Genomic DNA, 10,978 nt, shown 5'->3' with positions numbered 1-10,978 from the left:
TGCAGCGGAGATCTGGAGATCTGACAAATCGTTCTGGTTATGGTCTTGTTGGTTGTTAGGCGGTAAAATTGCAGTGGGTGGGGGAAGGGGCAGTTGTTTGTTATCTTTCAGCCTTTCCCGAAGGCCCGGGACCGAAGGGGAGGGTTATAAAAATAAACCCATCATAACTCAGTCATTTTTGTCTGTTGAAAATGTAACATAAGACTTGGCGAGACGATTTCTTGAAGGATAAATGCAAAGAAAACTGACATTAAACGTAAACTGCCTTTTGATGTAAGCACGACTCAGCAGTACAACGTTCCCACAGGAGGGTAGGGGATGTTTCGTTTTTCATTGACATCGCTAGATCACGTGTTTGTTGTACATACGGTCAATTAGTGACTCAGGTTTTCAGAAAGAAAACACGTTATCACAAAAATCACAGAAGCTAACCACTAAAACTGCCTTTTAATGCAAGCACAAGTCTGCAGTAAAACGCTTCCACAGGAGGATTCAGATAACGACCCGTCACAGAAGTGGGGGCTAGACTTTCTAAAAGTCGTTTGCTTCTCGTTTCCGGTTTGGTAGTAGTCGCTCGAGCTCTCGCGCTTCGCGCTCTGTGAGCTCGACTTGTAAGCAAGTCTAGGTGGGGGCTAGAATGAGTAAGTGTTAGCAAAACCTCCTACAGTTTAAATAGCGTTATCCCCACCTTTTGAACAGGTGACACCAACACGTACATTTTGGACTGCAATTATTTCAATTCCGTCTCCGAACTCTGGGCGTCAAAGCTAAGAAAGCGGCAGGCAGGGGTACTTGGTCATTTTCCCTGAGCCTTAAAATTTCGCATATTCCCTCTCTAACAAGCCGTCATTTTGGATTATATAGGCCGTTCGCGGAATGAAGATTGCAACAGCAGCAGCAGCAGCAGCAGCAGCAGCAGCAGCAGCAACAACAACAACAAAAACACTGAGAGTACCAATCTGCGTGTTCAACTATATTGTTTTTAGTAAAAAGTTTGTATAGCGTCAAATAGTCTAATGTACAAGTAGCCATATTTTATGTTGAACGATAAAGTAACTTCGCATTCCCTTTCGTTTGGCTCCTTTTTGTAGTTACCAGGAAAAAAAGGTATACAAATGTTTTAGTTTCGAAAACACAAATTACCATTTTGTATTCCTAACCAAATTTAAGTACCAGAGCTCTGGGGAAAAATCCCCGTACCATAGAACGATCAACAAGACGAAATTGCGGGATATCGACTATCTAATTCATAAATCTTCGCTGCGGGAAACAATCTATCCCAAATAAATATTATAAAAACCATTATATCTAAATCGTTTCTTTTGCGCTCAAAGGTACTATTACAATAATATTACAGCTATTATAAATTTCTACATTTACAAACGCAACTTACGAGATTCTGTATTTCTTTGTTTTAGGGCCGCTAAATTAGAGAACTCGGTAACAATATATTTACAGAGTAAAATTTTGGCCATAACATTACACATTACGTTTTTCCACAATAAATCTGAACCCTTTTGTGAAATTTGTCATTATTTAAATTTGTAAATCAAGCTTCCTTACAGACATGTGCGGCTTCTTTGCGAAAACGAAGCACTTGTCTGTGAAGAACCCGATCAATAAGCTGGATATCTTTTTATATATTTTCAACGATGATTTGAAACTAGAATTCATATTTTCTTTTCTCAGTTTTCAATGGTATTACAGCCTGCATACTTCGCCGTTACAAATACATCTGAAACGCGGTAGTGTGAGTACAAGAGCAGTCCTTAACTGAGATTTCTTTCAAAATGGTTGCCACGTCATTGAACTGGAACAGTTTTCATTACAGAACATGCAACATCTCTATGTTGGCAACGTCATCTGGTTCCTGTTCAGCTTGTTCCCGGGCCAGCCCGTAACCACGGGTCCTCGAGGTATTGGGTACCATTCTTGGCACCAGGTCCTCTCCGGCTAAGGATGTGACGTGTGTTACACGTGAAGTTTCCACATGATCACCTGACCATCTTCTCCACCGGTCACCACGGTACAGCCGTCACTTGATACATCAATGCATCGAATAGCTCCTGTTATAAAGAAAGGCGAGAATCAGCCACTACACATGGCGAGTTTTTGTCTGTTTCCGTTTAGCAACCAGTATCTCCAATTTAAGTTACTTCTGATCACTGAGACCGTGTTAAAATGGGATCAGCCGTTTTCGGTTGGTAGTGTCCTAAAAAACCCGTTTGCGGCTAATTCGGTCGGTCAGGGAAGGTTTTACCCACTGGCATCAACCTTGATTGAAAAAATTGATTTGGTTGAGATCCAGGGATCCGTGCAGTATCGCTGATTGGTCGTTATTTGCGCGCGAAAAAATCCAAAACCAAGCAACAACCAATCACAGGCAATATACACATCCTTGTAAAACCACGTCATCAGTACGGAATTTTTCCGGTCGAATTTCGGACGTCTCTTCCCCGGGAAAGGGGGGGGGGGGGGGGAGGAGGGGATTGAGCGCGCGAGGCTTATAATAAGTGCACGTCTACAGCGGATCTTCATTAATGACTTGCAACACAAGAACAGTTCAAGAGCTTAGTGTCCACAGCGCGGGGGTATTTGTACGTTTACCTTCATGAGCCGTGATTCTGCACACCTCCTGAACATTGATCAGATCCCAGATCTGTAGGTAGCCGGATTCACCACCGGCGAGTACCATCTGACCGTCCCACACAGCACATCTGCCAAACCAAAACAATGCCGCATGATTACTAAAGATTACTAAATACAGTGTAACACAGCACAGAAAAATGCGTGTTTGCGAGTTTGATTCAGTTATTGTCCCCCCCCCGGGGGGTTATTGTTTGATTCGTTTGTTTTGATTCAGTTTGTGGCCGAATAAGCGTGGATTGCACCATTTTCTTAACATCAGCGAAATATATTTTTATTCTCCTGGCTTAGCTGAGAATTCACAGAAGAATACAAGCCTAAGTAAATGTCAGATAAGGGGAATAAATTCGTTTTTCTCTGTTGTCTACTCAAATTTTTACTTTTACATTCTCAAATTTCTCAACAACGACAGAGCATACAGAAATAGCACGTTTGCAACGTACCTGATTTCCTCGCCGACATCTTTAGAATACACTTCAGTCCCTGTATGAACATCCAGAACTCTCATGAAGTGGTCAGCGCCACATGAGAGAATCCGCTGTCCATCTGAAATAAAGGTCAGTGTAAAACCATTTTATTTTAAACGCATGGCATAAACACACTCAACAAGGGAATAAAACAAAGTCTTACCTGGGCTGAAAAGAACTGCATTTACCGTCTCCTTATGAACTGAAAAAGGAAAATAAGTTACATGTATTGTTAAATAATCTCACGCTCAACGAAATTCTTGCAGTGTGCTCGAGGATAAAGGTGTGATAATCAAACTTGACTGCACTTAAAGTTTGGAAAACTACAAAAAACATAGAAATGTTAAAAGTAATTGAAAATACAGTACAACGCCGTTCAAATTTTCATATGAAATGTGCAAACTTACTTGGGTGATGACTGATTGCAGCTTGTTGATCGATGTTCCAAAGCATTACTGTTCCTGTGATCAACAAAACACACAATCAAAACACGTTACGCAAGTTTTCGAAAAGAATTGAAAGGTAAAAAGCCGCAAAAAGGAGTACGATGGAGAAGTTGGACAAAATCAAAACATCGACAAACCTGATTTACGGGTTTGGAAGGCGCTAGCTAAGACAGAAGTAAATAACATTGATATCATCGTTACTTTTTTTTTTTTTTTTTTTTTTTTTTTTTTTTTTTTTTTTTTCCCCCCCCTTCCCCCGCTATCCAAAAAAAAAGAAGGGACCACCGATCATCGTTCTGAGTTTTACAGACACTTACCGTCCATTGTTCCTGTCACCACAAGCGTGTTTGTAGGATCAAGGTCAACAGAATTCACCTGAAAATGCAATCACAGATGGATAGATTAGAGCAGTTTTCAATTGAGTGTCGAAAACCAAAACCAAAGTAATAACTCTGGCCAATCACAAAGGACACAGACAATCCAGTGAACCAATCAAAACGCGAAGCGAATACATGTAGCCGGCACAGTAAGACACTACCTCTCTGGAACCTCTATTTTCATTCGCCCGCTGTAAACACTACCTCTATTGTTATTCAGGGCTATAGGGGCATTGTTGTCACCTGTTATCTATTGTTTTAAGAACCAATGAATTAACTCGTTCCGAGAGGTAGTGGGCGACCCAGCCGGTACGAAGCGCGGGAAAACGTGCGCGAGCCAGAGACGATTGGTTTCGGTTTTAGTTTTGATTGGCTGAGAAAGTGGCGCGAGATTTTTAGACCAATCACTAAGCGTAGTAGTGCAAAACCAAAGCAAACGCAAATTACTTTCGAACCTGAAAACCGCTCTAATACAGAAGAACAGAATGAAATACAAATTAAACTGTGAGGAATTTAAGACAGTTTTACCTCAGTGTCGTGTTCAAGCTCAGCCTGGAGAGGAAATGGAACAAAAACAAATGAATTATCACCAACATCACGATTTCGGACACATTCTTCAAAAATATGTTCGGATCTACGCACGGTTACAGGGGAGATATATAGCTACTACAAAAAGGTAAGTTAGATAAGTAATTGTGTGCCATGATCTCTCTAACTAATTATCGAAAAATCAAGAAGTGTATTTTACCAGAATTTCAGGTGGTGACGGTTTCTTGCCATCTGGTTCAGGAAAGAACTTCCACACCTTCAAGTAAATAAGATATATACACTTACGAAAACAACAAATGAAGACGGCTAAACAATCTTCCGTTCATAGAAACTAAGCTTCGTTTTCAAGATTCTTATCACCGCGCGAAAGAAAACAAGTCTTTCATGTTCGTTTATGAGAATAGCGGGCTCTATGGATTTCTAACAACAGGATTCTTATCATTTTCCGGCGAGTCGAAAATAATAGTTGCTTCTCTAAATATCTTCATTGTTTTTCAATATGTAACGTTCAGTGCAGAAAACGGTAGGTAGGGTTATCATGCTTACCTTGACCGTAGAATCCCATGAAGCAGTGACTAGGATGCCATCATTCCAGCACAAACATGAAACTAAATTGCAAATACAACAACACTCATGACATACGTATTCAACCATCTCAAAATGCAATAAAAAGGTAATAAATCAATAGGAGGGAATAGAAATACTCCCAGTCGCTTCATGCTAAACCGGGATAAGCTCCGGCCTGATGGGCCACTAAGCTCGAACGCAGACTAAACTTTTACCTATTTTGGTTTGCGTTTACTAGGCGTCTTGTTAACACACTCGTGTGACATGTTTCAACAATCAGAGCCAATCTCGTAAGAAGCCAAACCCAACACGGTTTGCTTCCATTTTCGTTTGCTTTCAAGTTTTTACGCAATCATTCAATATGGCCGCCCAGTTTAGATTTTAACCGCACTATATAACTACTGGGAACATTTTATACCTTGAGAAACAGAGAAGGCATATTTTTATATCAATATATTACAAGCTCTAATAACTAACACTTACTTGCATCATCATGCCCCGCCTTGGTGTCAACAACTCTTCCATACTCCACAGAGTAAATGTATCTGCAAGAAAAAAAATAACCAAAATTACTCAAACTCCGAGTTTTGGTTATCCAGATGCTTTTTTTTTTAAATCGAGATGCCTAAGTTGATCAAAACGACAAGGCAAAGCATCCTACATAAGCACTTTTAAGGGAATAATGCTCACATTTTATTATCCCAGGATCCAACTATGATAGTTTTTGAGTCCGGCATAATGGCACAAGACGAAAGAGCCTGTATCAAAGGAACAAGAAAGTTTACAAATGATGAAACCGGAGGCTGGCTCTTTTTACAAGGGTGAAATAACATTAGTATAGTGTTACGGCAGTTTTAGGATACTATAAGAACAGTATAAGCACAGTGTCTCTTTTTATGGAAGTGGATGAATTTTGGCGCCTTGAGCGGCCTCCACCCCGAGTTAAAGCAAGGCTCCAATGTTTGGTCAGACAGGCTTCAAGCACAATGTCCACAAGCCTCCCTTGTATACACAGAGCATGTTTAGGTTTGCGCGTTCACAGACTAACCTTTAAGCCGCCAAACAAAAATCCAATTTGTGAGTAAAACATCCTACCATAGACGATAAATTGATCCCCCTCACTTGTTGCCTGGTTTCTATCGAGTACATCTTGAGTTGAGTATCTGAAGTGCAAGAGAAACAACTTGAAATAGATATCTTTTACAACAACTGCAATAGAAAAGCCTCGTGATTGACAGTAAAAGTAGCTACTCATGAAAGTTCGTTGAATGACTTGGCGTCATGCTGTTCATTCAAGCTACCGTGACAAGCGCGGGAAAAAGGTATGTACGCCTAAACCTCTTGCGAGAGCTGCTACCCGACCCAACATGAATGGTTTTGCTTTTGCGTCTTATCAGCTTACGGGAACTTTCCCGCATTTCATCCAGCTACATGAGTTTGTAAAGCGCGGGAAAAAGGCAAATACGTTCCATATACAGTCGAAGCTCTCGTAAGCGGACACCTTTGGGACGCGGTGTCCGTAACTGGAGCGGCCGCTTACGAGTGGTACTCGAGCGGCCACTGGGTGTAGGGGAAGTGTCGCTACGGGAGCCAAAAAACGAGTGGATGACGACAAAACAAACACTGAAATATGGTACTGTAACTACTGTAGAATCATTGTGATGAACGGCGATGTGAAGTTGATTGATAAAAACAAGATACAGAGGTTTTTTTATAGGATTTTCTTCGAGGTGTCCGCTTACGGGAGCTTAAAAACAAAGAAAAAGTCTAAGCCGTAATCTGAAAAAGTGTCCGCGGCCGCTTACGGGAATGTCCGCTTACGAGAATGTAAAAATTTAGAGTTTGTATGGGAGTTTAAACGGGGTTTCAAACAAGGCGGCCGTAAGTAGAGCTGTCCGCTTACAAGAGTGTCCGTTAAGAGAGCTTCAACTGTATGTCAAATCACGATTACCCTGAGAAGATTACGCAGCTTTCCCGCGCTTGCCAACGGTTACACCCTCTTATCTCGAGTTTTGACTGGTTTACTACACTTCAACCACCAGGTGTTATTGGTTCTTTGACGAGATTGTTTAGGTTTAGTTTCCTGACAGCGTGTAGATTTTAGCTGCACTATAACATGTAGTGGGAAAGTTTTATACCTTGAGAAACCGAGAAGACGTTTTTGCAATCCTTTGATAGTCTCACCGACGTTACAGTGCTGAAAAATGAATTATAAACAACATAAGACTGATATTTAATTTTTGGCCTAAAACTCGGTCATAAAACAACGGTAATCAGAATTTAAGTGCCTATGAAGTAAAAATTAATTGCCGCCGAAGGTATTTAAAATGAGGAAAGTGATGACGTCATAAATCGCCTTTAAAACTTTTTTTCTTTATTTTGAATAAGCAGCAATTATGTTTTATTTCACAGCCACTTAAAGGAAATTACGAGGTAGTAATAGATTAGATTGTAACGGTTTACTGTAACACCGACAAACGAATGTTTTGAAGATCCCTCCGCCCCCAATGCACTCATTACATTCATTGTAGCTTGTTTTTGTTTTTATTCTGTCTTGCTGCACAAATATAATACCTTATACCATATACCAATTCATAAATTGTTATTTCTATTGTAATTTATTGTCACTGAAAAGCCCCGTAAGGGGAGTGTCAAATTAAAGTATTGTATTGTAAAGGTACTAAATGGGTTATAAACTTGTAAATAACATTGCAACATTGAGGAGATGTAAATAGCATTCATCAGTAAAAGGAAAGAAGAATAAGAACCGAATTAGAAAGTTCTCTTTGGAAGACGATTGATTGTAACATGCAAAGGAGAGCCCATGAGAATAGCATGCAGAGCAACTTTTCTACTTTCCAAAAGCAGGTTTGACTACTAAGAACACAAGAATGTCGTTGTGATTAAGAGTGTGCAAGAAACGGTTCTGTGGAGTTTTTTTGGGTGGTTGGTTGAGTCCAGATATGCTGGAACTTGAAAGGACTTGTGGGGAAAATCGTTTAAATATATAAATTTTAAAGATTGAAGCTGACCTTTACACACTGTCTTATTCAGTATCCTCTGAAACATGAGAATTGAACAGTGGCTATTACTTTACAATTTTCGTTTAGTTTTCCTTTCTCGACGAATCTCTATGATGCAGTTTCATAACAATAGCGGTAATAGCTACTAATGCAGTCGTTTACTGCGTCATTTTTTAGAATCTTCACAGTGTTTTAAACGTTTAAAACACTTTCCGGCCTGGGAGCCGTTGAAGTGCAGCAAGTTTCCCATTCCTTGGCCAATCAGAAACTTCTGAGAGGCAGCAAGTTTGGAGAACTAAATGTCAAAAACTAATCTACCAAATAATCTACCAAGTGGGTTATTTTTAAGTTGACAGGGTTTAAGCCTTACTTTATATTTTTTCGCGTATGTTTAAGATGATTGGACTACCGTTAACTTTAAATACATGGTTTAACATTAACAGTTTCCGGTTTCATGCGTCACTTGATTATACCTAATTCCTTGTAGGATTGTAGTTACCTTCTGTGTTGCGTGAGCTGACTGTTGGTTATATTGACATTCACAGAACAAGACGAAGCCTCCCTACACATGACACATTAGGTTAACATACATAAAGTGTCCCTCTTTTACCATAGCGATCGGGGGAATAAGTACCAATTCTAAGCTCGCGATTTTTTCGCGAAACGCGTTCCTAAATAACATGACGTATATTTACTGCACCATGCTAAGGTCATGTTCACGTATCACGTATCACGTTTCGCTCACGAAACGAAGGTCTGCGAAAACGGCACTTCTTCCCCCTACATAAAATATCAAAAACAATTTTTTTAAATTTTTAGATGATTGTTCTTGTTTTTAAAGATGATTTTCACCGTCAATGACTCAATCACACAAGCCGTTTAATTTATTAATTTTTTTCGAGAACTAGAGATTTTAGGGATCAATCTACATTTGATATGTTGATATAAGTTAAATCAGAAGTTTAATGAGTATTTAATCAAAATATTTATACCAGTGGTCGGTATGTGTGGCAATTCAATGCGAATGTTTAAAAAATATGGAAATGAGGAAGTGTAGGTAAGCGTTTATGATGTGTCGGTTTTACAAGGTTTAAGGAATGTTTGAAGTTGATCGTGACGTTATGGAAAGGAAATGTCATGTTAAGGTAAGGAACGAAGGGAAACGTTCAAAGGGAGGAAACGAGGATTACATGCATTTATGCAGGTCGTGGTATTTTCATAAACTGGATAGAATAACGCGTGAAAAAGACCATAAAAAGATGATCGTATTATATAAGCAAGAGTTCAAAGTCGACATGCAAACCAGAAAGAAGGAAAGAAGCGTTTTTTACGAATGCTTAAATGTCGGATGTAGAACTTGAAGTAAACGAGTCGTAAGAATAAAGAAGGATCTGATAACCTCAGAGAAGGCATCCTGACCCAAAAACAAATTCTCCCAAAGAGAGTGCAGAAAATATAAGGAAACAAGTAAGGAGAGTTTAGATGCTATGTGGCTTTACGTATAACTCTCAAGCAACTTATTAGTCGACATAATATTCACGGGTTGTACGGACAGCCCAGGTGAACTGTCAAACCTATAGGTGAAAATTAAATACACAGAGAACAAAACTAGTCTTACTCTTTGTGGAGTTTGTGACACGTGGCCTGCTGTAGTTTGTCCATGTTGGTCCACTGTGAATGATTGTGGCTGAATACTTCATCAAAATCAACTGAAACATTAAGTGGCTTGTCAAAGAATGTATCAAATATCATATCTAAACTACGGGTGAAAGACCATCGCTGTTGTGTAAGCAACCGATGGTGATGTGGTGATGATATGGGTGCTTATATAGCGTATTTACAAAGCTCATGATCAATGCGCTTCACAATTCAAATCTATGGGATTAGACCGGACATCAGCATATAAGGCGCCTATGGCAGCCGCTATCCGAAGCACTTAGTTGCGGAAAAAAGCCTAAAAACAACTAAGGGTTCTGTGCTGTGTTCATGACAGGTCTTTCATGGTTCAATGAATCACTGTTTCCTATGATTGCTAAGTACAAGTACGGCTGGTAAAAGAACTACGTTAATGGTGGCACATTCTGCAAGACTTAGCCTAGTTTAGTCTAGTTCGTCATTAAAAGTCAACCTAATTTTTTTTTCAAACTTGACCATCTTTGTTCATTTTAGGTTTGCTATTATTTATTTGGTGCTTTTCTATCAGGGAAAAGAATTGATCCAAGGCTTACTTCAATTTCGAGGTAATTAGAACTTGCTAAAAAATCTTACTTCACATATCGTGACAAATCTTTTTTTAAAACGATTCAATCTTCGAGTAAACGTTTTTGACGACACGCAGTTTTAATACGTACCATTAACTTTGATGACGGGTACATTTCCTATACTCTTCGTGTCTGGTTCACTGGGACTCTCTCCATTCAGTACACTGCTGCTGATGGGTGTGGGATTGTTGCTGGTGTTAGGACTCGCTCCAGTCACCTTAAATAAACAACATATAAATTCTCCTAACTTATTTCACGTTTTCTTTGAAAGTTTGTACTGAGAACGTCATGGTTTATCAATATTATCAAAGGCGGCGGAGCGTTTTGGGACGTGGGGGGGGGGGGGGGGGGGATAAGACTGTCCCAAACATACTCGGCAGGTTTTTATATTTGGAGCAAGTTTTTTCTGAGCAGTTTCTAAACGAAAGATTTCCAAAGATTCTACGATTGTTGTTCGAAGGGCATACGAACGTTTCCGATCGTTTTTCGAACTTTTCCGAAGAAAAACGAAGTTTCCCGAAGGCTTCCAAGGAAGTTTCGAAGATGTTTGAACTCACTCACATGACGGAATATCTTGACAAACCAATTTAACGCTGCGCCGGCTCGCGATATTTTCGGCACCAAAACGTGGGGGGGGGGGGG

The 10,978-nt window shown here is 39.8% G+C and overlaps 1 protein-coding gene across 4 annotated transcripts in view; it reads right to left on the bottom strand.

The window, feature by feature from the left end:
- Nucleotides 1-958: 958 nt before the first annotated feature.
- Nucleotides 959-10,978, bottom strand: part of LOC144651197 (protein FAN-like) — a 36,038-nt gene continuing 26,018 nt past the window's right edge. For 3 of the 4 annotated variants that reach the window (XM_078511104.1, XM_078511103.1, XM_078511106.1), the window contains 16 exons: nucleotides 10,427-10,553; nucleotides 9,694-9,784; nucleotides 8,575-8,637; nucleotides 7,191-7,249; nucleotides 6,148-6,215; nucleotides 5,743-5,810; nucleotides 5,536-5,597; nucleotides 5,032-5,093; nucleotides 4,685-4,741; nucleotides 4,465-4,488; nucleotides 3,877-3,934; nucleotides 3,521-3,574; nucleotides 3,277-3,315; nucleotides 3,090-3,192; nucleotides 2,608-2,717; nucleotides 959-2,066 (listed from right to left, as the gene is read on the bottom strand). In XM_078511104.1, the coding sequence (XP_078367230.1) occupies nucleotides 1,972-2,066; nucleotides 2,608-2,717; nucleotides 3,090-3,192; nucleotides 3,277-3,315; nucleotides 3,521-3,574; nucleotides 3,877-3,934; nucleotides 4,465-4,488; nucleotides 4,685-4,741; nucleotides 5,032-5,093; nucleotides 5,536-5,597; nucleotides 5,743-5,810; nucleotides 6,148-6,215; nucleotides 7,191-7,249; nucleotides 8,575-8,637; nucleotides 9,694-9,784; nucleotides 10,427-10,553 (1,140 nt within the window). In that variant the 3' untranslated portion in view covers nucleotides 959-1,971. The remainder of the gene's footprint in view (nucleotides 2,067-2,607; nucleotides 2,718-3,089; nucleotides 3,193-3,276; nucleotides 3,316-3,520; nucleotides 3,575-3,876; nucleotides 3,935-4,464; nucleotides 4,489-4,684; nucleotides 4,742-5,031; nucleotides 5,094-5,535; nucleotides 5,598-5,742; nucleotides 5,811-6,147; nucleotides 6,216-7,190; nucleotides 7,250-8,574; nucleotides 8,638-9,693; nucleotides 9,785-10,426; nucleotides 10,554-10,978) is intronic. The other variant, XM_078511105.1, reaches the window with a different exon arrangement.

This window comes from Oculina patagonica, chromosome 4 (assembly GCF_052425735.1).
Source record: "Oculina patagonica isolate OP01 chromosome 4, crgOcupat, whole genome shotgun sequence".
Lineage (NCBI taxonomy): Eukaryota > Metazoa > Cnidaria > Anthozoa > Scleractinia > Oculinidae > Oculina > Oculina patagonica.
The sequence above is the reverse complement of the archived record's forward strand: the minus strand, read 5'-3'. Positions and strand labels throughout refer to the sequence as shown.